Here is a 27,868-nt window from a genome sequence, read left to right on the forward strand (position 1 = left end):
ATATAAAACAGCGGGTAAACTTCATAATATTTTTGAATTTTAATTTAACGTATGTATGTAATTAGTAATCTATGCAATTTCGTGTACAGTCATTGAAAATAGAACTTTAAAAGTTTGTATAAATTTCTGATAAAGTTAAAAATATTATTTTAAAGGTGAGCTTACATATTTCAATTTAGTTTGTGCACAGATGACGACTTAAACATATGTTTATGTTAAGAAGACGAACTCGAGTTTTCTAAGAGCAAAAATCCAACGAGACGCAGCCTAGTTGAAAAGAGCTCAAAGAAAACCTGGGCGAGTAGTCTACTTGTTTTAGACTACACTATTACGAATTTCATTCCAAAAACAACGGCTTTACACATTTGAGTCAAAAATACAGTTTATAGGAATTTATCATTTTGAGAGCAACGAGCGCGCAGTCGTGTTCCATTAAAGAAATGGGAGAAGGAATCACTGGGATTCGCGGATTTCAACATTTCAAATGGCACACGGCTACTTTTGCATTTTTTTTTAAATAAAAAGTTCCCAAAATCGAATATCAGTTTTTGGATTTTGCGTTTTTGGAAATCCGAAACTCGGATTTGAATACACAAACCCGGATTTCCCAATCGAAAGCACCCTAAGTAACAGAGAGATTAAGTATAACGATTATTTTTCCCGCGAACAGCAAAAATTCAACTTTTGTGCCGTCTGCCTTTCGTACGCGGAAATGAATAGTTTTGTGTCATAAATGTGGGATTTTTACCATACTTTTATGAGGGATTAATTGTAATATTCGATAAAAAGGTAACAAAATGAAAGGCAAGCTCGCGTTTGCCGTATAACGTCTTGCTTAACCTCTCTAATAGTATTATTCCGCGACACGGCCCTCGTTTCTCTTCAGGGTGGTGAAGGGGTTATACGTGACGCGTGATTTGAGCAAAAATTAGCGCGTGGCACGTGAAATTAGCTTAAATAGCAGGTCGTGATCCGTGAATTGCGTGTCAGCTTTGGCGCGTGATACGCTTATTTTGAGGACCGTGATTCGTGATTCAGTCTTTAAACTTTCGTGAAGATGGGAAATAAATCACCTACTCATAAATCAATTTACGTACGCGTCCTTTAGGCTCAATTTATATATTATGCGTTTTAGGACCTGCCTAACACTGTAAGCTCTCCTAACAGGACAAATTGTTTTACTACTAGGCTTTTGAGAGGTTAAGTCACGCAAATTAAATAATCACTTGAAGCTCATTGTCTTCAATAATGTACATTATAAACGAAATTAGTAAAAAGTGTCTCAATAATACATGCGATTCTTCATTTGAAAATAGACCCTTGATTCGTGATTGCTACCCCCTCTCCACCACCACTTTACCAACCTGTCTCTATACTCCTCTTGTCACCTGCGTAATGGTTATCAAGAGAACTACATGGTCATGGTTTAAGCCTTCTTATTTGCTTAACAGAATTCGTAAAACGCTTTATCCCGATTTTAACCCGACAACGTATCTTCTAATATTTCAGGTTCATTGCAAAGCCAAGACCTTTGAGTCCATTGTAGTGCCTTTTGAGAGCAATGTCCCTGCTTCGACTCTCATTAGCAACATGACGAAACTTCTCTTTAAGCCAGGCCAGCATCTCGAGCCATGGAGTAAAATAATCCTCTTCTTGATAGTAAATTAGACGGCGCGTCAAACTCAGCGACTGATCCATCCTTTAAAACCATGATCCTAAAAAGAAAAAAAAAAAACAGTTGGTTAGAAACCAAAGACGGTCAAGCGTGAATCCGGGAAGCTCCATAGACCTTAAGCAAAATAGGTTGTCATTCATTTCTTTTGTTTGGTCAAGTTTCTAAAATGCTGATGGTGACACTTGAAAATATATGGAACAAAATGCTAGACTGAAAGGTTCAGTGTTTTTGGTTAAAGAGCTGTAGATTTGTGACTCATTCAATTTTAAGAGATTTGTATGGAAAAAGCCACCCTGGCCTGCCTAGCCTCGTTTTCATGTTTTTGGCCATATAAATGTCCCTGTAATTTCCCATTAGAAAAAAAGTATAGCCTTGAAACTTCACTGATTTACTTTGACTTTATCTTTAAGTTAAAGTCATTTAATTTTGTTGACAAATGATTCTTCTGGGAGCCGAAAATTAATGGCAGTCATATTTGCATTGGGTCTTATAGGGCAAACTCTGCAACGATTGTTTGAATTAGATTTTCATTAGACTGTACTTGGATAGCGTGCGCGCAGCCGTCTCTAATTTCCAAACGCACATTTCCACAATTTGCCTAAGAAGAGTTTTTAAAGACAATTACTATTTTAGGCGCATAACTCGTCTGTTTTATCCTTTTACTTATAAAATTTAAGCCAGTTATTCTTCTGAAGTTGTATCCGTGCTGTGTTTGCACTAGACGAGTAGGTTATTTGAGATGTAGTCTACGAGCAGTGCCTCCGTTTTTAGTTCGTTTAGCGTGAAGCGAGATAAAGCACCTGTGGAAAACTGGCTGCGCGAAAGCTGGGGGATAGATTTCGCGTGTCTATCCCCCAGAATTCGTCAGCCATTTTTCCAAGAGCGCTTTATCTCGCTTCACGCTCGACCGACTAACCAAAAAGAGGGGCTGTCCATAAACTATTTGAGATGCATAATTAAAAGTCTAAGGGCGCTTACCATTATTCAGAGCTGGGCCTTTTTCGTCAGAAATAGGCCTTTTTCGTGAGATTTTTCCACAAATCCACCACAACGATGTATAATATTTATGCATTGACTGATTTGACAGGACAAATCTGACTAACAGTGGAATTCTGTCCTCGAATATGCCCGTCTGGCCAGCCAGTTCTGACTAATGGTAAGCGCCCTAAGTTTAGTCGTGTCTCTAGTGTTAAAGGGGCCTCTTTCGTGAGACTTTGTCACTAAGTCACGTCATCCAAAGAAGTTTGTTTTAAGCGTGAAAAATACCAGTCAGTATCTTTATTGAATCGCAATAGAATTCGAAACGGTTTGCTTCTTAGATAACGTTTTCACTGCAGCTAGGTATAAGGTCTGCCTAAAACTAGGCAAATCGTTTCAACATGTAAATCTTTTACCTATCATAGTCCATTATGGTGTTGAGCCTGTGCGCGATGGTGAATACTGTGTGGTCAGCGAACTCACGCCGAATCGTTTGTTGAATGAATTCATCAGTTTCCAGGTCCACCGCGGCCGTGGCTTCGTCGAGAACCAGGATCTTACTTTTACGGAGCAGCGCACGCGCCAAACACACCAACTGCCGCTGACCAACGCTGCGAAAGAAAAAAAAAACAATAAAAGTGTGGTTATAAAATGGATATACATGGAAATACGGTCCAAATACACCGCGACAGAGTCAATCAGTGACAGAAAATTGGCAGCTTTGGGTGAGAGGGATACATTACGGTTATAGGACTGAGTGGACTCAAATTCGGCCATAATCACACCTCGAAAGATTAACAAAATCAGACGACCGGGAGTCTGATTTTTTTTAATCACGAGCATGACTTACAGAACTGGACGACACGCAGTCCTGTTACCTATTAATTATGGTTGTAACAACATCTGAGGGGACTTCATAAAGCTACAACGAAAAGTTAAACTTCTAGTAGATAAATGAAGGAGAAAAGTTAAGGTTTTTTGAGATATTTCAAACAAGGAACCCATTTAAGTATGTGTGTGCAATTTTTAAGGCGTTCGTAAGCAAAACGTGCTAACTACCCAATTAGTCACAGGCAAAGTTCTATTACCGAATTTCAATTATTGTTTCGAGCGGAAAAAAGAAATACAAGAGTCTATGATCTCGAAGTTAACTGGAAGTAACTTGTGGTCGAGTGATGAATTTGCGAAAGAAACCGGACAGTTGTGAACACTTTCTACCTGAGATTATCCCCTCCGTCTAGAATGGCGAATTGAAGTCCTTTTTCAAGTCCTGTTACAAAGTTCTTCAGGTGAGCTACTTCAAGTGCATTCCAGAGCTCTTCATCTGTGTGTTTGTTAAATGGATCCAGGTTTATTCGAAGACTACCAGAAAACAGCACGGGGTCCTGTAGGGACACAATGCAGAAACTGTTAGAGGTGGGTGAGACGGCGGGTAAAGCATTTCAGAAAACAATAAACTTTACGAGGTATGCAAGGGTAGGAGAGGGGGGGGGGGCGGGGGCATTAAAGAAATAAGTTGACAGCCTGTCTGAGAGAGAGTTGACTCTACTGGTTTTATCTGGGACCAATTGAACTCTTCGTGATAAAGAAGTGTCTGCATTATGAAGGTATCCGTAAGGAGAGGTTCGACTAAGAGACAAAAAGTTTGAAAGATGTAAACGTTTATAAAGCGAAGTGATTCATTTGTTTCTTTTCCGTCTTGTCTGTCATGTGATAAAATCAGCCCCCTTTTACCTGTGGGATGATAGTGAGCCGTGACCGCAGATCCTGAAGTCCAATGGAAGCGATATCAACACCATCAATAAGAATCCGTCCGCCAGCTCTCTCAAGAATACGAAACAAAGCTAAGGTAAGCGTTGACTTGCCAGCTCCTGTACGACCCACGATACCAATCTGTTGGGGACAAAGACAACAGTAGCTGCTTTGCGTAAAACACAGTGGGAATTACGTGAAACGCACTTGTATCACTTTTAAGCAGGATTTACACCGCGAGCAATTTTTATGTGGCATTTTTTATGACAAAGAACAATTGATCCATTTTTATGTGACAAATATATTTGTTGACAAGCTGGCGAGTTAGCTTTATGTGACAAATAAAAGTTGGACATCACACACGAAAATTGCTCGTGTAGACAACTCGTCACATAAAATGTGGCAAATATTGCGTCAGCATGTGTGGTCTCCAATCTCCCAAACTCCCACTAAGCACTGTGCGTGCGTATCTCTGCTGACCAAGGTCAGTTCTGGCGCACTAAACTTTGGACTCGTGAAAAAAAATTGTGCCATCTATTTGTTGCATAAAAAATTCCCGTGTAAACCAGGCTTTAATAAAACCAATGGACTATGTGATTGCGTGATTCCAACTAGGCAATGTCACACAATACTTACCTTTTCCTTAGCTCCAATGGCGCAGTTGATGTCTTTTAGCACTGGAGGTAGCTGCTCTCTGTAACGCAGGTCAAACCGTTCTATCTCTATCCTCCCCTGGTGGGGCCACTCGTCAGGGGGACGGCGAGAAGGAATTATCCAATCGGCCTGTATAACACAATCAACGTAGTTGTGATCAAAATACGAGTCTAGAGTGTTTCTTAAACTAAATGATTTACACTGAAACGCGATATTCCCAAAATCCTGAAAACGAAACTTTTTCCGCCATTTATTTCGAAGATAAACCTCTCCTGCGCAAATTAATGATCATGAAAAACGAAGACTTAACTTTCGATGTGAAACCTCCTACGGGATTTGTCTCGAAATCCCGAAGTTGAAACTTCCGACGGGAATGATCCCGAAATCCCGAATACTTTCGACGTATTTGGTCCCGAAATATGAAATCCCGAGATGAAAGAATGAACTTGGAAGGTAAATATATTTAACTAGGGTAAACGAGGACGCAACAGAATACAAACTTCTCTGGTAAGTACTGTGTACTCCTTGATTCTTTCCACTGCGACGATATTAGTTTCCATTTCGCTGGACTGCCGTACCATCCAGTTCAATGCACCTGTGATCTGGAAACGAGCAAACGAACAATTAAAACGTTCTCTCGTAGCCCTTTAGCATGTAGCTCGTTCAAGCCTTCTTATTCGCACGTGCGCAGTTTAGCAGCGCATTTACATGTCTTGCATCAGGTGAATAATAAAGAAAGTTGTCATTTATTTATCTTTATGCCTTGATCTGCTGCTAAATTCTCAAGGTTGGTTTTGACTAGCGACGGAATCAAAGTCTGAGTCGTAACCGAAGTCGTAAGAGTGCTTACGACCTATTGAAAATCGAAAAATCGGAGTCCTAAGCTGTGCCACAAAATTGGAATCGGAAATATCAGAACGTTTCCAATTTCTTCCGATTTCGTTTATGACTCCGTCGCTCCGTCGCAGTGAAAACTAGACTGTCGGAGTCGCAAGCAGAAGCGGGAAAACAAACCAATCACAGTGCTAGTTCTCATGCCGTTCGAGTGCTTTCTTTTTGCTTGCGACTTCGACGATGTATGTAGTTGTCACTGGATCATAAGCGACGAAGTCATAAGCGAAATCGAAAAAAAAATTTAATTTTAATTTAAAAAAAACCCAAAAATAAAAATAATTTTGAAAGAAAAAAAAATTTTTTAAAAAAAAATTTTTTTTGAAATCGAAACTCTGCTTACGACTCCGTCAGTTTTATTTTCACTAAATCGCAACGCTATGCGCTTCTGATTACGACTCCGACTCCGACTCAGTTACTATAATGGAAACCAGCCTTCAGGGGACATAAGAACATGGCAATGAAAAGAAAAAAAATACGCTTCCATTTAACCGTTTTAAAAAAAGGAAAAAAAGAAAAAAAAGAGAAAATCAAGTTCAAACAAACCTGTAACGCATATGCTACAGACAGTCCCACAAGGCCTGGTGCTATGGTCTCTCTGGCAATTACAGCAAATAATGAAGCGAAAAACAGAATAGCAGCTCCAATAAACTCCAGACGGAGGGCTAACCACCTTTAAAACAAATGGATAGTAGTCAAATATTATACAAAGAAAATCTCCCAATCGGAATAAAAGGTTCTAACATACGAGGGGCCTTATTGCAAGCGACGAAGTCATAAGCGAAATCGAAAAAGAAAATCTCCCAATCGGGAAAAGGTTCTAACATACGAGGGGCCTTATTGCAAGCACATGTCGCAGCGACATGTCCCTTTGTGTTGCGATTTAAGCATTTACTCTGTGCTGATTGCTTTTACGTGCCAGTCACGAAACATGTTCATCCGTGACATCACAAATTTCAAAATTCATTTTTATAAAGACGAAGAAATTTCTTAGTAGAATTAACAGTTTAGAATTTAGAATTTTGACGAGAACAGATGAAAACCATAAATAGGATTTCAGGGTATGACTTTTTCCAAATATCACTAAGGATTTACACGGGGCCAGACCCGTTCCGGGCTGGATCGTCTTCTGTTTACATGGAACCATTTGGAACCGATCCAGGTGTTAACACGGGATCGTTCTGAAACCTTTCAGCAACGGATCCAATACTAGACCTGTAAAACAACAGGCTCAGTTTTGGATCCGTTCCGGATCGTTTCCAGAAGGTTCCCGTGTAAACAGAAGGCCTATTCCATTCGCTTTTCGGACCGAATCCGTTTGAGACCGGTCCCGTGTAAACATATCCTAAGGAGATACCTGTTTGCACTAATAGCAGGATAATGCGCCACTTGGGACTCGTCCACTCGTCGATAGCTCTCCATAACAAACTTCTGTTGCTGTGAATAAGCGCGAATGGTACTTGTGCCGTTAATGGTTTCAAAGAAGTGATTGTAGATGGGCGACCGGCTCACAGACTCGATTCTTCTTAGTTGACGCGACGTAGATACGAACGCTCTCTGAAAAAGAAAAATGATAATTATTAAAAATGAAGGCAAACAAAGGTGGCTCTTTGATTCCCTTATGTCTCTGCTGTGTGTTTTGACTTTAACCTAGATGGAAAAAGCGTGACTTAACCCGTTTTCGCAATTCAGTCTATATCGTGTAAATATTTTATGTCTACTCGCAGCGCCTTTGATACTCCTCCAGTCCGTGGTGGACTGGCCCTACGCTATGACTGCTTTGACAATCGTGATTTTGTATCGCTTAGCTACGTTACGGGGATTTCAAAGATTTTTGGTCTAAACTGTTCTGAAATTAGTGGTTTCAACTTCAAAAGGAAGATATAACCTTAATTTGTGAATAGCAATCAAACTTCGGTTATTAAAATTTGCAATTTTTTTTCCATCCGAGCCATCCGCAGCAAAAGACGCTTGTTAATAGCGATATAATATAGCAATTTTTGGTAAAAATGAATTATTTTTAGGTTCCTACGACACAAATTTACATTTTGGCTGTTCAAAAATCTTTTAAAGTCCAAGACAAAGCCCTTTTAAAGTGTTCCATTACAAAGTTGGTAGATATAACCGTTTCTCTAGGGAAAGTTTTCAGACAAAGCTGAAAGTTGTTCTGAGATGGTACTTTCAGTCACTCATCAACAGAGCAGTTCACGTTGGAGACTCTTTGGGGTTAAAATGAACTTGGGAACAGGCCCCTAAAATGGATTCTGGTACCTTGACGTTTCTTTTTTTTTTACAAATTTTTGACGAGAATCCTTGCATGTTTTTTAATTATGAGAGTCCTGTCACTTCCCTCCCAAGTTAGCATTGTTCTTAACCGTCCTCGTCCCCAGAGTCCACGATCGTCCTGGCCTTTGCTAGGAATGAAGACCTCTGGTCGGCTCCAACACCGGAAGTCCGCGATTCACGGACCCATTGTCAAATCTGACAAATCTGATTAGCTGAAAATACAGAACGAGTACTCTGCGCATGCTCACTAATCGGGACCGGCCAGAGGTCACTAGAGGTCTCGATCCCTGGCCCCGACCAAGAAAGGTCGTGGACTCTGGGGACGAGAATGGATCTTAACCTCACGGCCCCTTTTAACATTCAATCTTAATTTGTAAATTTCAATGAACTGTGAAATTCTAGAATGCATCTTTTCTACTACTTACCTGAATAAACACGTAAAAAACACCCAGAGGTAACACACACGTGAGGAACAGTGGCGTGGAATAACTGATCACAAAAATAGTACCAAGCGTAGCTAAGAACGTTCTTATAAACATTCCCAGAGAACGAGGAATCTTATCATCCACAGAATTAACGTCTCTTGAAAAGCGATTCACAATTCTTCCTATGGGTGTTGTTTCGAAGAACTGCATGGGCAAATGCATTATGTTGACAAGAAGTCCTTGGTGTAATTTTCTTGCAGCTCTCATTGAACTGTATGCCAGCATAAGAGACATGCTGCTAACGAGGAGGACTTGGCCGAGTCCTAAGGCACCATAGACGCCTAAAAATGTGTCACGCTGTTGCGATGTCGTGACATTAGTAGAGCTCCATTTGGCTAGCCATATGCGTGACGCGATGATGGAGGTTTCGGCACCCAGACCACAGGAGAGAAAAAGTAACGAGCATAGAATACCCAGACTAGACGCGTACGCCATTATAACTGACAGCTTCACCTGGTGAGAAATAATGAAGAAAGATTTGTGAAAATTGATTGGTTCAAAGTGTTTAAAATCTTGTTTCTAAGTCATTCGAGCCAAGTTTAAAGTACAGCCATTGGGTAACTCAATTTTTAAAGGTAGCACCGAAGAAGAGCTGTTGTCTCCTGTGAGAAAGCTACTTTCCTTTCCCGCTCAGATTTAAGTGCAAATCTGGGACGCACTTTACACAGAAGCGTTGTGTGATGATCGAAAAGAAGGCAACTGACAAGGGCCAGAAATGACGAAAGTTAAAAAAAAAAAGACGGAGATTTTGATCACGTATCCATGCTTGGCAGAACAACTTTTAGTGTCTTAGTAAATGATAATTTCTTTGATTGAATTAACGATTTCAAAGCTATATACACCTAATTGCAATAACGTTGTCATAGAAAAAAGAAGAAAAGAAAATAGGTAAATAGGAATTAATTAGCGTAGTTTCATAACTGGCAGCATTTACAGAAAATTCACGAGTTTCTATCTGCATACTTTGAGTCCACTTTTTCATGCTGTAACAAGATAAATGGATTTATTCTTATTTTGAGGCATTTCGAGGCCATTTGTTCAAATTTATTTCTTGCATGCGCTTAATTAATTCCTATTTGACTTTTTCCTTTTTGACTTTTTCACTTTTTTCGATGACAACCTTATTGCAATTAGGTGTATTTATCTTTACAGTTAATCAGGGCATTTTTTATTAACTAAAAAATACAAGAAGCTTAAAAAAATTATACTCCTAGGTACAAAGAGCCTTAGAGGGACGGGAAGAAGTACCGCCTCGCTACAACAACAACAACAACAACAACAACAACAACAACAACAACAACAACAACAACAACAACAACAAAGACCCAGGAGTCCATCTCGGAATGGAAGGACACGTTAAGCCCACATCTCTGTTCTAGTATATAAATCGGTCACATTGTACAAGCTTACCTTTCCAGTCTGAGACTTTTCTTCTGAGGTTATTCTACCTGTCCCGCCTCTTTTCTCTCTTTTTTCAGCAGCAGGCTCCGTATTGCCTGATGGTCTATTTTCAATTAAACTTTGATTTTCTTTCGCTTGTTCCACAGTCCTATCTCCAGGCTCCTTAATACTAAACACTGGTAAGTCAACAGGGCCTGCTGTGTCCTTTTCTACCGACGACAACACACTATTTAACGAGACATCACTAGCCACGCTTTGCTGATGCTGCAACTTTGGCGTAAAGACTAACGGCTTCCCGTCATCTTCATCTTGTTCATTATTTAAGAAAGAATCGTCCTCCACCAGGTAATCCGCGTCCATCCCTTCGCACCCAGATAAATAGCTGTTCAAAGAATGCATACTAGCGAAGCTGTTGCGATTTTCAAGTTTTTGTAATTGTTTTACTGGCGAAAGTTTTCCGGCGTGTTTGTCAATAACAAGTCTCGCTAGGTTAGCCTCACTCAGAGATTTTCCGGCCTGGTTACCCGAATGTAGCTCGTTGCCAAGGAGATGACAGCTGACGGATCGTGCGTACGTCACCTTTTTGGGTTGTTTATGTGTCTGCAGAGATGCACCATGACTATCAATTCGTCCACTTTCTTGTTTTCTCCCTATCCAAAAAATAGCAGATACACAAGAAAAATTCCCTTTTAGATACCAACAAATCTAGCTTTCTGCTTTAAGAGGATTTGAGAGGGTGACCAGTTTTACGACAAAAACTTCAGTTTGACAACCTTGCTTGGAACTATCTCAGTCTATGAAATGCAGACAAGTACGCAAACTTAACAGTGCAAAGAATAAGTAGAATGATATCGCCCTGGAACTCATCGACCACATATTGTTCGGACCGCTGACCAGCATTGGCCGATTTTAATTTGTCTAAATTTCATTTAACCTCATAATTGACCCATTGCATAAATGGCGCCCGTATTGGGCCTGTCTCTTTCAGATGACAGGCCCAATTTTTCAATCCAATCGATATTGAATATTCGTACCCAGTCCCCTGCTCGTTTTGAACATGGCTAATTAACACCGCTTACGTTGATTGCTTTCTTGACAGCCATTTTCTCCAGCGTAAGTGTCAAGAAACTCAGCAAACCACCCTTGTGACTCTTTTAGCTCCGTGTACGTCCCCACCTTCAGTGAACAATCACAAACATGTGAGCGAACTTTCAAACGTTTGGTTTTTAAGACATGCTTAACCATATAGCCATTTATTTTTGGTCACATTTTTTTTCCAGATCTTTCACTCTCTTAGGCTGTAGTTTAAGAGAAGTTTCATGAAGAGGGGTCTGAAGGGGTAAAGTGGAAGCTGGGATTTGGGCAAACTTTCATTTGGAAAATGGAATTTGGGTCGCTGTGAATGGAAATCACACACAGAAAAACAATTAAACTGGGACTGGGATATTGAACATTTAGAAAAACAACAGGCTGGGAAATGGGATTCATGCAAAATTTGGGCTGGGGAAATGGGATTCATGCAAAATTTGGGCTGGGGAAATCGGATTTGTGCAAAATTTGGGCTGGGAAATGGGATTTAGTGTTTAGGGTGACTTTTCGTACGCTCTTAATGAAGTAACAGACCCTGCTGGACAGTATCACGGAAGCTAACATTAAAATGTTTGAATACAGTTGTAGCGTCAACTCATTTTGTTAAAAAAACGCATAAACAAACAGAAAAAGTTAGTAAGGCCAAGGATACCTCTGAAACTTTGCCATCTTGGAGAACAATGATTTGGTCCACATGCGGTAAATACTGCACGCCATGTGTCACAAGTACACGAGTCTGAAAAGTAAAAAAAAAAAAAAAAAAAAAAAAACAATGCTCCTTCATTTTTTACATTTGTTCTATATATCTAGTTAGAATTTATGGTAGACATTGTCCCCAAGTAGAAGACTCCCTATTCTGCTTTCTGCACAACATGCGAAGGACTGAATTCGACGTAGTTTTGTCAACGTTTTCAAGTACATACGTTTCTTCCACTAGTTTGCTGATGGCAAATCTTCTTGTAATTTTATTGTGCATTTCAATGACTGCATAACTGGTGCAGAGCACAAGTGCCCAGTGTTAAAGGGACTGTGTCGCAGCTGAGTTAAGTTTATTTTATTAAGTTTTGCCAAATACTTGCTACGAAACTTAATGTTTGCAAGGAATTACTTTTGTCGATCTTAATGACAAAACCATAGCTGTATTCCAACCAAATCTGTCTCCCGGGCGTTATAATTTAAAGCTACAAGCAAACGAGATAAACTTTGAAAACTGTTCAGACCAACAATATTTCAAAAACCGCAATCGCAATCCGTTCCAATCTTCTTCACTTTTGGTCATCAGTACCTTCCTTTGTATTTGCTGCGTTTTTAAAATGTTCCTTCATTGTATTTCACCGAAAATAATGGCCATTTCCGATGTCTAAATTAGCGGCACAATTCTTTAATTAGCGGCACAATCTTTAAAGCTTCCATTTCCTCTGTCATTGATCTTTAATTTTAGTTATACCTTTTCTTTCAGCAATCCCTGAGGCCCAATAACTTCATCAAAAATATGTTTTCCAACGTGTGAATCAACGGCACTCAGTGGATCATCCAACAAGTAAATGTCCGCATCGAAATACACAGCACGAGCTAAGCTCACTCGCAGTTTCTGTCCACCACTAAGGTTTATACCCTTAAAAATAACAAAAAAATAGCAGTCATAAGACGTTTAGAACTCCCAATAGAAGGTATGTATTAGCGGGAGCTATTTTCAGTAAATAAGTTCGTATTCGTTGGGACTTCAACTAATGTCTGTAATAACGGGAGTGCCTGCCTTATGAATATGCCTGTCCAGTTTTCAATGAAAGTCTACCTGCGTATCTTTCTCGTGTGCTGGAAGCAGTGCAAAAGAGGGCGATGCGTATTATTTTCCCGTATATTTCGTATGGTGAAGCACTCGATAAGGCAAGTCTAGTCACTCTGTCAGGTCGAAGGCAAGCCCTGACGGACAAAATGTTTAACAGCATTTTAGAGAACAATGACAGTAGGCTGAGGAATTTGCCCCCACGGAATTTTAGTAGATATAACCTCAAAAAGTCACGCCAATTTAATCCTGTTTTTTAGACTAATAGATTTAGAAATAGTTTTGTTGTCTCTAATGTACTTAAGTTTGGATTTTTACCCTCGTGTTTTTTTTTTTAATATTTTACATTTTATCGTATAAGTTTTCTCGGTTTTCTAAATTTGTAAATGTAACATAATTCAAACTTTTGGTTGAGCGTGTCTGCAAGACGGGATTTGACAGCACCGTGATAAAAGCTAGGTAGAGGTACATGCTACTAGGTTCCCAAAAGTGTATCTTTTTATTCTTGTTTGTTGTACTGTATCTAGTTTAATATACACCACTATATGTCTAAACTTTTCAATATTAGATAAAAATATCAGTTTATCACTGAGCTCCATGAAATTAAATGCGACAAACTCCCTCCATACTGTAACAATAAGTTTGTCGGTATGTGCTATGGAATGAATGATGTAGCTCCGATGTTAAGCTTGGTAGAGAATCGAACACAATGGGAAATGCACCTTCGAATTCTTTTTCGTAGACAGTACAACACTGCAACAAAAGATGATCAAAGATTAAAAATAATGTTTCGCACCTTTTCGCCAATTTCCGTCATGTCACCTGCCGGCAAAACTTCGATATCAGGGTCCAGGGCGCACGCTTTAATCACGTGCTTGTACCGCTGAGAGTCACGTGACTGACCGAAGAGCACATTTTCTTGAAGCGTCGCATTCTTGATCCAAGCCTGCTGAGGAACGTAAGCGGTGGTTCCCTGAAAAGTAGACAAGAAAAGAATACTCTTAGAGCAACGCACTTAGGACTAAACTTAACTATATTTTTTGTAATATATCAAACACGAGCGACAGTGTTTCATCGGGATATCCAAACACCGAGAAAAGTTGAAAATACGACGCCCAGCGGAGTATTTTTGACTAAATTCGAGGTGTTTGGATAGTCGATGAAACATTGTCTCGAGTGTTTGATATATCTTCGCAATCGAAACAAAAATTACGGAGTAAACGGAGAATTATTATCGCAAACCCTTTACGGTTATGATTTTTTTTTTGTTTTAACTTAATGAATTATTATAAGTTTGAAAAGTTAGAGTCAAAATGGAGAACAGAAGTCACATCCAACCGGAAGCTCGTCTCCGAAAAATGATCGAGCCTGTTGTATTTGGCACAGACGTTGCTAAGCGACCTCAAGTATTTCCATGATAACGACGTGAATTAAACACGATCGCAGTGCTTGGGTTATGCCTGACTGAACCACACCTGTCAAAAATTCTCCGGATACCCCGATCGGTGGGGAACTTGCCTAAAACCAGGAAGGTCGTTTAATCAAGCTTTTAACACGAAAACGTCTCCTAATTATTCAACCTAATCTTAATACCACACTATTTTGGTTGTAAAATTCCATACCTTTACATAAACTTTTCCATCCAATTTATCCGTTTCCCCAAGAAGAGCAGAAAGCAGAGTAGATTTTCCACATCCAACTTGACCAACCACAGCAACAAGTGAACCACTTGGAATATTTACATTGATGCTTCAAAACACAGGAAATTGGAATTAATCGCATTTCAGAAACATACCATGTTGGTAAAAGTTTAAAAGAACAGTGAGGGGGGGGGGGGGGGGAGGAGAGGGGAGGGGGAGGGGAGCGCAGGGGAGACAAGAATAGCCTGCAGAAGTGGGCTAGTTTTGTATCTCTTTTAACATTTTCTGCTGCATGTGCGTTTCTTACACCTTGTGGTGCAATCCGGACGCAATAGGCTTCTTTTGATATATTAAAATTCAGCTTGGTAACGAGGCCTAGAGAACACAGGCTAAAGAAATTTGACAAGCATGTTTATTCATTTCTTTTGTTTGTGTCCTCTACGCCTCGCTACCAAACTGAATTTTAATATATCGAAAGAAGCCTATAATACAATCATCTACACCAAATAGCCAATAATTTTGAAGAAATTGCGTATTTTAACGAAAGAAAACACAAAGCCCTTAACTCAGAGAAATAACTAGAGGGGGAGAAAATGCCTTTTTTATATACATTGTCAAACAGCAAAGTTGTTAGATTGTTAGGATGACTTTCAACCTTCTGGGGTAATAGAACCCCATATGGTTAACCCTTTCACACACGTATTCCAAGTTTTAGACTAAATTGAATGCGAGAAGAAAATAAATAAAGAGGAAAAAGTTCAAGAAAAAATACCGAGCCAACAATTCCACATCGAACTCATTGCGTTGTTGAGAAGAGACATCATTACTTTGAGAAAAACAAAGATGTATCCGCTTGGCTCCAAACAGATTACGCCAGACTTTGTGGGGATGTTTAACACCAAGGTTAAGATTTGTCTTACCTTCTTAAAACAGGAATGTCTTCGGTTCTGTCCCAGCAAAAGGTTCCATTTTCAATACGGCATGCAAGGGTTGAATCTAGTAATACAAAAAAAAAAAATAAAGATATAAATTAACAAAACGTTGGCCTAATGATTAGGGTCTAACACTCGACATCCAGTCTAGAAAGTGACTGTCCAATATCCTGGTGCTGTTCCCATGTATGCTGAGTGGGCAGTTGCATAACTTCCGCTCGGGAAAAGGGGTAGGAGGAGAGAGGTTCACCGTTGGGAAGACGGAGTGGTTGAGAGGGAAAGGGACGCCAAGTAGCTGGCTGTGAGGGCCATATAGCTGATATCCACACAAGTGATCAGCAGTCATCTCGATCAAGCAGTAAGCCACTACCTCTGTGGATCCTCTTTTTCCATTCGCCTATTGAAAACGCTACCCATTGTTTTCTAGAAGTAGGGGCTTTTGTGACCTGATAGTCATTGTTTTAAGAACAATGACATGTCTGGTTCCGTGAGGTAGTGGGCGACCCCGATTAAGGGTTTGCAGTATGACGGTCGTTATGTCGTTATGACGTGTGCTCGGGCAGGACGTTGTGTATTCAGTTTAGTTTGAGGTATTTTGTTGTTATAAATCAATACAATAGCAAATGTTAGTCTTTTACATGCCATTAGAGCTTACATTGTGACGGCATGCTCCGTAGGACGTTTTCGGGGTCTAGTTCATCAAGTTTTAAGAACTGTTCCAGGCGATGGAATGAAACTTGAGCCTAAAAAAAAAACAAAAAAAAAAAAAAACAGCTTTATACCCGCTTTCAGTGTTACGTGCATAGCTATCTTTCTACATCTATCTTTAGGCATGGTCTTTTGAAATGAGCCAATCAAAACCGATGCATACCGGTATTAGTTTCATGCAAATGAGCCCACAAGTTCAGAAGGTAGTGGGCTGTGATTGGCGGATTTCGATCTGTCTTGTTTGTTTAAAGATGGATATCGAAAGATGGATATCGATAGAAAGTCGCTATGCACGTTACACTGAAAACGGGTGCAATGGAACGTAGCATGTCAGTTAGTTGCAGAGTATACATACATGCATTTTACATCAAGGTACAGTATAATACTGTACCTTGATCTGCTGAACATACCTGAATAAAGTTCAATATCACCCTTGGTAGCATAGAAAGAGGAAAACGTAGAATGTTGAACAAGGAGATCGCTACAAAAGCTTTACCAGCAGTCAGCTCGTTTCCAAGCAAAACGTACACAGTAAATGTGGCCAGAGAAACCTGAAAGGAAAAGCAGACAGGAAATAACGTTATTTTATACACCAGATACAAGTGTTCTCTGGTAAAAAGTCGAGCAGTACTGGTTCTACTAAAGTGAAACAATGGAATGAAAGGTTAGATAAAGGCAAAACTGGAATACAAACTTAAACACGCCACAAAAAGAAAATCCCCGAGGGAAGTGCACATCCGGTTGGCAGTAACCTCTTTTATGCCCATCCAAAAGTTTTAATTTCAAATCTTCAACTCATCTTCTCTATCCCCTATTTAAGTCAAATCCACTAAAACTCTGTCCATTTCAATTCCATGGGGCCTTCCACTGCAAAACCTGTAACATGATTTTAGATTGTGTATAACAGAGGCGGCGGAGCGCTTTAAAACGTGGGGGCTCATCGTACTCCAAGCCAAGCACATACCCCCCCTCCCCCCCCCCCTAATACCCTACGCAAATTTCCCAAAATGTCTTTAACAGTGTCTGGTGTATCCGTATTAGATTTGTTACAATGAATAACTAGGCAGTTCAGTTGCTGCTTTTTGGCATATTCACCATATTATCCCGTCAAGAACGATCCTGATAAAGCAATTTGTGTCTTGACAAACCAATTTTACGCTACAGTAGCGATACTTTTGGCACTGAAATGTGTGTGTGTGTGTGTGTGTGGGGGGGGGGGGGGGCTGCCCCCATTTTTTGTTTGGTGGGCTACATCTACAGAGATTTAACAAGAGAAGAGTGCTGGACACAAATTATACTGGCCTAGCGCACTCAGTTCAGTTCAGCTGTTAAAACTGTTAAGGAAACATTGTTGCCATTTTTGTTCCCGAGAAGCAAAAAAGAAAATGTTTCTTGATTTTTTAGACACAGGTCGCTTGCGTAGAAAATGTTTCCCCGTTCGTGGGCCAAAAAAAAAAAACGATTTTGGAAAGCAGCGTTTTCGCAATAAGCGATGCAGCCGCATTTGTGGGGACCTTTAAATAGTTCCTTACCAGAAATGGAGCACAGATGAAAGTGAAGGAGACCGCAGCACCAAGGTACATACTATTGGTGAGATGACGAAGTTCTTTATTTCTGATCGCAGTGATCTTGTTCATGAATGATTCCTCCCAGGCATACAGCTTAAGAACCTAGAATGTACGAAAATACACTTAAGTTTGTACAAAGAAACTAGAAAACGATAGCAAATCTACCGACGCGACAACGTTGGGCAAGAGCTCAGGCATGTCCACTGCCGACTAATTCGTACAAAAAGTGGAACAATTTTCTTTTTGGGGCAACAGACCACGATAAAATTTGGACGAGTATGAAAAACAACGCTACTTGTTGGAATGACAAACATTGAATCACTGTGGTGTACACGAAGTTTTCAGAGCAGCCCGCCAGCCAGCCAGCCAATCGAACGAACGAACAAACGAACCAACCAACCAACGAATATATCAATAAACACAAAGTCCCTTCTTGCATGGTATTCTTAAGGTTTCATTTTTTTGAAGATGTACCTTTATTCCACTAAGCACTTCATTCATCAGCTTAATGCGCTCATCGGCATTTTCCAACTGCTTTACCTGAAAATAAAAATATTGCAACTAAAACAAACAATTTTCTGCACATAATACTAAGATAAAATACCCCTACTTTGATACAGAATACGCAGAATACTTTCCTGTTGAAATATTAATGAATTTTACAAATTTATATGACGATTACTTTTTAAAAGTCCGACGGCATTTCGCAAGACTTTGGGTTATCAAAAGCAAACTGTCCTATCATACATTTGTGACGTACAGAAAGAAGGCAGCCGGAAAATACCAAAATAATATATAAATACGACTATTATAGGAAACAAAATTATCACCTGTATCTTCCTGACTAATCGCGTGATGAGAAGATTCAGCGGTACTAACAGTATGAGCATGCCTAATCCAGCCAGAACAGCCACACCCATGGTGACGTATAAGAAGTAGATGGCGACACAGATTTGGAATGGTGCAGACCAGAGTTGATTGAGGGACTGAACAAGCTGCATTACACGCTGAGCATCTACTGCCATGAGATTAACCATCTCTCCAGCTGTGGAGATTCTTCTGGATGGGCTACTCAGTGACAGGGCCTAGGCATTCACCAGGAGAAAGGAACGTTTTTTTCTTTTTCAACCATATCAGAATAAAATGAATTTTCAGCAATTTTTGTAAGTTGTCCTAGCGGTGTTGTGAGATACATGGTTTTCGTCGAAGTAAATTTACCATTCAATGATTAATCTCCTAAAGTCTGGTACTTTTTCTGTGTTGAATACGTCTCTCCATTTACGCTTCTCTTGCCATTTTTACGATTCGCAGTTTTGTCGAGGGCCCTCCTCGACCCTCATTTATGCTTCTCTTGCGATTTTTGCGAAATTTTGTGATTTTCGCAATTTTCGTAACTGCGTGCATTTCTGGACATATCTCCTCCAAAATGGTAAAAACTACCAGTTTCATTACTGAAGTTCGGAGTTGAAATCTAGTCTAAATTTAGTTTATTTCAATTTGTTGTCTAATGCAATAAAACAAGCGTTTGTTTGCGCTCGTAAAACCAATCAAATCTCGTTTATCCGTTTGTTCGTTGCTTGCATTCTGTTCGTTATGGGAGCAAACATTTTCACCACTGTTCACACTGGATTTCAATTGCCTGGACACCAAGAGTGAACTAACACAGCTTATTAAGCGAATCAAATGTTCACAAACCTTGATATAGAAGACTTACCTTAGCATAAACAACACCGATGATACTTGTATGAACTCTCATTGCTGATTTGAATGCAATTTGAAGTGAATGCTGCACCGCTGTGACTTGAAGGGTCGCTACGACCACCATACAGACAACATACACATAACCTTTCCATCTGTCTGCATCATTCCCTTTATCCTCTGTGTATTCTATAAGGAGTCTAAAAAATACAAGCAAATGTTATCATGGTAAAGAAATCGTAACGTGACCTTTCCATTTTCAAGTTTTACCAGGGTGGGAGAAGGCCTAGGCTCGATTTCCGCCGCCTCCTCGAGTCCGGTCTTTGTTCCTCCCCGAGAGAGAGAGGAGGGGAGGAGCGCGGGCTCATTTTCCCGAAAAACGGCTGGAAATCGAGCCTAGAGAAGGCCCTTCCCCGCCCTGATTCATTACTAACTGTCTATCTTCAGGCATGTCGCAATGCTGGAACTTAATGTTGGCATAATTTATGGTGACAATAGTCAACTCTCGTCTGGTGGACACCCCACTATTACAGGCACTCGCTATAACGGACAAAATCCAGATCCCAAGTGAAGGAAATAGAGGTCTGACTGGAAGTGACTCCCGCTATTAGGGACAAAAATTCAGGCTAAAACGCTTTCAAGATAAAAAGAAAGCAATTTGTAACCAACCTTAGCATTATATATTTCGCAGCTACCCTTTCGCAATGAGATCAAGGTTCATCTAGCAAGTGCAAACTCAAGGGTTTTCTAGACCAGCCAGGTGACAGACAAATGCAAAATTGCATGCGCCGTAAAAGATAAGTGCATTTATTTTGGAATGAGTGAAAACGGCGCAGTTCCTTCCTATGAAATGTTATAGTTTAGGTGCTGGGAATACACATATCAACAGCAGAAAGCGGAGGAGAAAGCATTTTCGAGAGTCTTGATCCAAAAACCTTCTTCGGCGGTCCTCCACCCCCCCCCCCCCCCCTTTTGAAATGCAACCCTTAAGGGCTGATTGACCAGGCCTACAACTCTTCAAAAAGCTAGCTATGCCCCTGTTATCAGCCCTACAACTGCATGGTGAGACTCTACCTACCCAAGAAGATATGGCTGAATAAACAGTAGCATATCATTGATCAGCTTAAAGAGGATTCCTATCACAAAGTAGGGTGAAAATACTCTGATCATAGCTTTGATCAGGGATGGTTCATGGCACTTCTTTTCAGCAAAAGCTACATCAGATGTTCCACGAAGATGGATCCTTTCAGATTCTTGTTCGCCAGTTTGATGTGTTTTGTTTTTCCTGAAATGTGAAAAGTACTCTTGATTTTGTTTGACAGCAAGAAAAAAAAAAAAACACTGAATTATTTCTCTTTTCCGTTTTTTTTTTTCTTTTGGGGGGGGGGGGGAGGAAAGTGATAAAATGATAATCTTTTAAAACATAGATAACAACTATTTTGTTGTGGAAGGTGTCAACATAAAATTTATTCAATAGTGAAAATATGTCACTGTCATCTTAGAGGGACAGTATCACTAGAAGTCTTGAACAACTGTTACAACAAAAAGGCATAAATTCATTCTCCAATATGTGAATTACATGTAACAACTGTGATCAATGGTTTTCGAGTTCAAATCCTCCGTCACGCTTGGTATAATTATAGCCAACTGGTCTGCCTCCTGCCATTTGGGATTTTTAATCATGTTATGTTCATTTATAATATTTGTTTCCTCTGTTTCAGTGGCCTGCCTGTAAACTAGCTACCTCAGAGTTGAGTACATGACCCCTTTAAACAACATTAATTTACATTACATTTAAATACATTGTAACCACACCACTGTTTAACAATTTTAGCAAAGCCAGGCCACTATTAGTGGATTTCCAATAAACATCAACACACTCATTGGACTTTCAAGTTGCACTTAATGTTGGTGACACTGCCCCTTTAATACTTATTACATGTATTTCGGAAAGGAAATTGGCGAAGGCCTGAGTATTGGTAGGGGGTGGTGAAAAAAGGTTAAAGGGGTAATGACTAACAAAAACTGCCACAAACCTATGACATTTTCTCAATTCCTTGTCCCACTCTCTGTGAAGTCTTGGTACAATGTTACATGAAAGACTCCTCTCCTCTAATGACCACAAGTCACTGTCCTGCAGTGGTCTCTTGAAGCCAGTTAGAATCAGACTGAACAAAAAAAATTTATTAAGGTCAGACCAATTAATTTTTCAAAAGACTTCTTCTTTGTACGTGAATGTACAGGGAAGAGTAGACAACAGCTACATGTGGATTCCACATTATTTTTATAGAGAGTCAGAAAGAGGAGAAAGAGAGAAAGTATGTATGTAACAAATAAACAGACAAACTTGACAAAAGAATGAACAATGAACGAAAGAACCAATGAATGAGCAAAGGAACAAACGAACAAGCAAATTTGAAAAAAATGAGGAAAAAGAAAAAAAAGAAATAAGAACGAAAGGGAAGAACAGATTCTAAAAAGAAAATTAATTGTGATTAAAAATCGACCAAAGTACCTGTTTAGCCACCAAAATGACAATCTTGAAAAGAAATTAGCTTTTTCCTCAGGGCATGGTTTCTACAAGGAAAAAAAAATATTTGATGAGGTGTATAATAAGTAGTCATTACTAAAAGAATATATATTCATTTTAAATAATGGAAGATTACACTGCTCTGGCTACCAAACAAATTAGCATCAAACTAGTTACAGAACTTTACACTTTTTAACAAATAAACAAACAAAGGAAAAAACAGATGACTAACAATGAATAATTACATATTAACTAAATTATGCATACCCTAATTGATGCTGTCTTTTCTTGTATTGTCGTACTGGGGATGTTTGGGAAGAACTTTGAATCCAGTTGTTCATTAACCATTGAAGGAGACACATCACCACCACTCGAGAGAAAATGAAGCCTGCAATTTCAAAATAGCCTCGCTCAAGCACATGTGGATTAATTGGAGGGCAGTGTCTAGCCCTAGATACATTGTATAAGATCTGACAATACTAAGGTGCAACTTTTTAATTTTGGGGTCACCAGGGATTCTGTCATTGGCAAAAAAAAAAATGTAAAACACTCTACACCCAAATGAAAAAGTGAATTACCCCCACTATCTGCCAAATCTCAGGCCCAAGGCACGAGTCTCGCACCTGCTCATGCCTTAGTACTGACCAAATATTTCTCTTGCCTAGCTAAAAAAAAAAAAAAAAAAAATGGAGTACAGCCGCAACTCTACCCCCAAATTCTCTGAGGGAAAAATGTTTGTGATAAAGCCATGTTTGGTAAAACACATCCTTGCCCAAGAACACAACGCAATGACCCCCCTACGGCTGTAACCCAGACAGCTCAATCTGGAGTCTAGTGCGCAGACCATGAGGCCACGGCAGAGCTATAGTTAGGATTTTGCATGGGTGGGTGAGCTGTGGTCCCAAGGGGTGAGCCCCTGGGGGGTATTGTTTTTAAGGAAATTTTGAAATAAGTCAAGTTGTTGAATTCCTCATTTCCTGCATCCTGAGAGTGACTTTTACCCTCACTCCCTGACTTGGCTGTCCTTTGTGGCCCACAAGGGAGAGGCCGGGGGAGGGGATGCGAACACACCCAGCACCCCCCTCCCCTGCCTACAGCCCTGCAACGTGTACATGTAGGAGTCTTAATCACACACATACTTTGATGTAGCACTTACTTTTCATCATCCAGGTCATCCCTTACTGGGACAACGCAGATGCTGGGTATAAACCCTTCTTTCTGGCTTGAGGCGCACCTGACATATAACCACCAAGACTTGATATTCTTGGTCAGGATCTCAAAACACTGGCCTTTGTGAAATTGCAACTGAGCTTGAGCAGTCGGTGCATTCTTAAGGCAGTCTTGCGTCAAGACACCATCAGTCTGTGATGGGTCAAAATCGTAAATAGCCACCACCTTTACTTTCTTTGATGCTACTGTTGCCATGCCTTACACGCATGTGTGTATATCCTTCTGTGCCAGTAAGACTTTGCAGAGAGCAGTATTTGGGCATATCTAAAAAAAAGTCAAATTCAAAAGAAAAAAAGCCAATTTGTGGTTTCTTGTAGCTAGCTAGTTCCATTCTGGGTACCTCCCATATAAGCAGAAGCCTCTCTCGGTATCGAGCAATTAAGAGGGTATTCAGCTCTGTTGCAAGCATTTCAGCTGTGACTGCATGCTGTTCTTTTCATGCAAGAAAATACAACTATCATCATACAGTCAATTCACAATATAACAGTACAGACACTTTCGAGACCACAATTTGGTGTCCACAGTTGTGAAAGTCTGCAGTAGCAGGGGTTATTTTCAGTTATTCTTACTTGCCAGGACTTTTAAAACTCTTGTCTGTAATAATGGGGTGTCTGTAATATTAGCAAGGTGTCCGCAAGGCGGGAATTGACTGTATACACCATGATAGTTTGAAGCTTAAAAAATTTGTGGTATGGTTTTAAAACATACTTTAAAATCCTATGATACATTTTTTGTCAAGCAACAATCATAAGCAAGTTGTATGTCATTGATTGTTCCCAGGATTAGCTTAAACAATTTGTGTTATAGAAATCATTTTGTAAGCTTGTTGTATGAGATAAAGTTGTACAATCTAAGCAAACATCAAGTGGGCAAGGATGAAAGCATTCCAGATGTAGTTGTTCAAGTGCAAAGTGCGAGTATTGGATGAATATTACTGAGCAGAATTAGGGGTGACATGGTGTATTGTCCTTCCAAAAATGGGTGTCTCACAAAATTTTAGCCAAATTTCAGGGGTCTTGTCGTCTCAAATTTTTCTTTGATGCCTTCGCAGAGTCTCTATTTTTTTCTTGTAAGGCTAAAAAGGTCTCAGGCTCGCAGAAAAGATATCAGTCTCACCATCTCGCAAAAAAACTTGCTTTTACCATTCAGCACCCCTAGACGGTACAATTTTGCATAGGACCATCGCATGCGACACATTAATTTTATGCCATGACTACAACACAAATCACATTGTGTAAATCGACCTGTGATATCCTTACAACAGATGCACACCCGTGTAAATTGTCCTAAAGGTTTGCTGTGTAACTTACGATTGATAGTGTTGCAGATGCCTTTCTTTTAAAAGATCTGCTTTCAATTGGTGGATTTAAAATAATAAATCAAAGTCTCTTCGAATATCGACGTTTTTGCATGAAGTACGAGTCGAAGGTTTATCCTGTGCATTGTTCTTCGAACTTTATCATTACAGTTTCTTTGTAGTTTAGTTTAACAATTTCCTATCTTCGCGGAGGAAATGCAGCCATATAATTTTGTCAAAAATGGCTCGTCCGCGCCGGGTATTTATACACATATTCCTTAACATTACACAAATAAACAGTGCAAATGTCACCGAGATCTGACAATTCTATAGTTTAAAATTGCAAGGACCTTTCGAGGTGCAGTCGATTACGGCAGAATTAAAGCAAAATTAGCAAATGAAACAGCAAAATATAATTGCAGCGTAAACAAATCGTTACACTCAAGCTGCGTTTTGTCTAGGCTCTGCAAGGGTCGGATATCAAGACCCAGGATTAAACAAAAGCCATATATACAGTGAATGCTTTCGAATTATATTTGAAGATGAAATAAGAAAGAATTTTGCTGTCTTTGACTGAAATTCCACTCAAACTGCGTAGATACGATCGCATGTTGTAAAGCCGATTCATGCAACATTGCTGTCATTCCCTGTCAACGCGAGGTCACGTCCCTAACGACCTAGGCTGATGACGAAATAGAGTTGCGCTTGCATGTAGCGACCAAATTTGGCCTAATTTTTAACCGCTCCTAAGCTAAAAGAAGCCCCCATCTCTCGCATTTGTTTTAACTTCAATAATATCTTTGAAAAGAGCGAGTTTTTTGGTATGGTTTATTTTTGACGTTTGTAATTTTTAAAGGATGTAAGTGCTAGTGATTATTTATTCGTGTTCTAGTTACGCAATCCATTGTTTGTGCGACGCTTTTTATAGATCGCCTTTCAGACACATGTGCGTTGAGATAAGAAAGCTGACATGTCACTTTTAAAATTGTTATATAACGTTTGTAAATGTGACAAGTCACGTTTTTTTCATGAGATCGCAAGTGATCACCCACAGCGGAAAGTAATCCCTTGAGGAATTAAAACAGTCCCTTGAGAAATTAAAAAAGTCCCTTGAGAGTTTACAAATATGTGGTTCCAAATTTTGTCCACTAACCCCTATTCTACGTTTTTAGCTTGTAAACAAGCAAAAACATCGAAAAAAGCACTATTTATCTTCAGAAATTTATTGCCTTGAAAGTTGCCATCATTATTTACCAGTAAGGGCCCGGACGCACTGGGCAAATTTGTGTTTATTTTGCGAAAAAATCTGTCACCAGTTCCGGGAGACAAGTGCGCCCGGTGATTTTCAGATCTACCAAATTTTGTCAAGCCTTACCAAACTTCAAAGGCGCCGTCGTCCTGCCTCGGAGCAGGACCAATTTTTGTCAAGCGTCAAATCTGACAGATTTTTCAATTAACACGCCGTAATCTATAGGAAAACGTCAAACAAGTATTTTTGATCTCGCTTTGCAGATTTCCGCCAAAATATTTTATTTTTTTCTCGACAGTTCGACGTGGAGGACGGCAAAGATTATAATGACCATCTACTCCATACAACAACTATAATATATATATGGTTTGCAAATCTTCTCTCCATTACACCTCCGGTATGCAAGTACTCCTGGCTTGGCACAATTTTCAAACCGCCCGAGTACAAGTACCGCTGCTGATCAAAATCAAAACGCGGCGAGTCAAGACTATTGAATTGTACTAAAAGCGAAAAATACGGCTCTTATCGGCCGGAAAGTAAGACTCTTTTTAGCGAACGGAAAGTTATCGAAGGTGTACAGTTTTAACATGATTGACACTTTGTGGTTAACAAATAATTTGGTGTTTTCAAGTGCGTCCACGATTGCCAAATTCAAAATTTGGTAGAGACAAAATTTGTCGAGATTTTTGGTAGAGCCAAACAAATTTTGTCAGTCCAGTGCGTCCGGGCCCTAAATGAAATATTACATATATTTTTGTCAAGGTTCAGTTCAATTTTCAAGGATACAGATCTTGTATGATATGAGATTCATATTTAAATATAAAGAAAAAAATGTATAACTCACCCAATGGATCGGAACTATTTAAAATAATCATAACTTAAAGATGAATTATAGTCCATACTGCGCAATCTCGGCTGCAATGTTTATGTGAGCCTCACAAACAAAGCAAAACTAAAAATTACGTGACAAACTTATCTGTTTCTTCATTATTAACGCCAGATATCCTTGCAGAACAAATAATAACAAGTAGAAGAACCTTGACGCTATTTCAAACCGACGTTTCAGCTCATCGGAAGTTCTTGAACGAAGCGAACTGTAATGGCGGACTAAAAAAACTTCATGTATGCTGTCACCGAAGTGTAACGTTTCAACGAATTCAAAACAAAAACGTAAACAAACCCCGAGTCTGCGCAGTACGGACTGGAAATCAGCTTTAAATGTAAATCTAGGATAATTTACATTGATTGTTTTAACTTGTTTATATATAATAACGTGCCCAAAGGCATCGATCTACAGCTGATTTTGGTGCGAAATGATGTTCTGAAGTCAATAGTCATCGAGAAAGGTCAATGTCAATACGCATTATATTATGCCAGATTAGCTTTCGGGACTTTTATCACGATTTGCATAACGTTACCGACGTTACCCGTTATATAAAGAAGAATATTTTGTAATTTGCATACATGTTGCTTTGCGTTTTAAAAACAACGATTAACTACTTGAATTCTGGACATTGTACATTTGAACTTTGATGTCGATGAACGCAAGCAGACACAATTCAAGCCTGTATATACAACATAAAGCTTACAAAAGCTTCGTCAATTTCCCTATGTTCAGACGGTCTATACAAGTATAACCAAGCTAAATACACAGTTAAGCGCTTTCAAAAATAACAAAGAAGTAACAAAAACTTACCAAGACTTCCCCGCTGGTAGAAATCTTAAATAAGCTTTGTATTTGAAAGCCGGGATGCCGTGACCATCAAATGACCAACCGGCCTTCAACGAAATCGATATGCAATCGACGCAGGAGAATGTAGAAATCCTTCCTTCCTGTCCGAGTTATGTTTCATTAGTTAACATTATTAGAAACATAACAAATTCGAAACGATAAAACAAACGTGATGTACCGGCAATCTGCGATTTTTTTGCAGCTTATGTTATTCTCAGGAGATTTTTTTTTTCTTTGTTTTGGATCAAAACTTGCCTTGAAAGGTTGACCGCGAATAACCTGGGCCA

General features: G+C 39.6%; 1 protein-coding gene across 1 annotated transcript; it reads right to left on the reverse strand.

Moving 5' to 3' along the window:
- Positions 1-27,842, reverse strand: LOC144663846 (multidrug resistance-associated protein 1-like). The gene is made up of 28 exons (XM_078524910.1): positions 27,546-27,842; positions 23,230-23,567; positions 22,341-22,461; positions 22,059-22,120; positions 21,580-21,711; positions 20,622-20,828; positions 19,560-19,743; positions 18,676-18,930; positions 18,320-18,385; positions 17,810-17,947; positions 16,688-16,828; positions 16,225-16,312; positions 15,558-15,633; positions 14,620-14,746; positions 13,794-13,970; positions 12,659-12,826; positions 11,864-11,947; positions 11,202-11,298; positions 10,132-10,772; positions 8,662-9,174; positions 7,308-7,507; positions 6,497-6,623; positions 5,560-5,661; positions 5,042-5,188; positions 4,388-4,546; positions 3,872-4,038; positions 3,070-3,264; positions 1-1,715 (listed from the first exon to the last, which is right to left on the reverse strand). Exons 2-28 carry the CDS (start codon positions 23,496-23,498, stop codon positions 1,607-1,609), a joined length of 4,752 nt encoding a protein of 1,583 aa, XP_078381036.1. The 5' UTR covers positions 23,499-23,567; positions 27,546-27,842; the 3' UTR covers positions 1-1,606.
- Positions 27,843-27,868: the final 26 nt, after the last annotated feature.

Source organism: Oculina patagonica, chromosome 8 (genome assembly GCF_052425735.1).
Source record: "Oculina patagonica isolate OP01 chromosome 8, crgOcupat, whole genome shotgun sequence".
NCBI lineage: Eukaryota > Metazoa > Cnidaria > Anthozoa > Scleractinia > Oculinidae > Oculina > Oculina patagonica.

What these genes read in the sequence shown, in the direction of transcription:
- LOC144663846 (XM_078524910.1), bottom strand. Translation starts at nt 23,498, where the DNA reads ATGGCAACAGTAGCATCAAAGAAAGTAAAGGTGGTGGCTATTTACGAT. An exon ending in ACGGAGCATGCCGTCACAAT is followed by an intron (nt 15,634 to 16,224) that starts GTAAGCTCTAAT and finishes TTGTATTACTAG; the next exon opens with ATTCAACCCTTGCATGCCGT. An exon ending in ACACAGTACTTACCAGAGAA is followed by an intron (nt 5,189 to 5,559) that starts GTTTGTATTCTG and finishes TGTGTTATACAG; the next exon opens with GCCGATTGGATAATTCCTTC.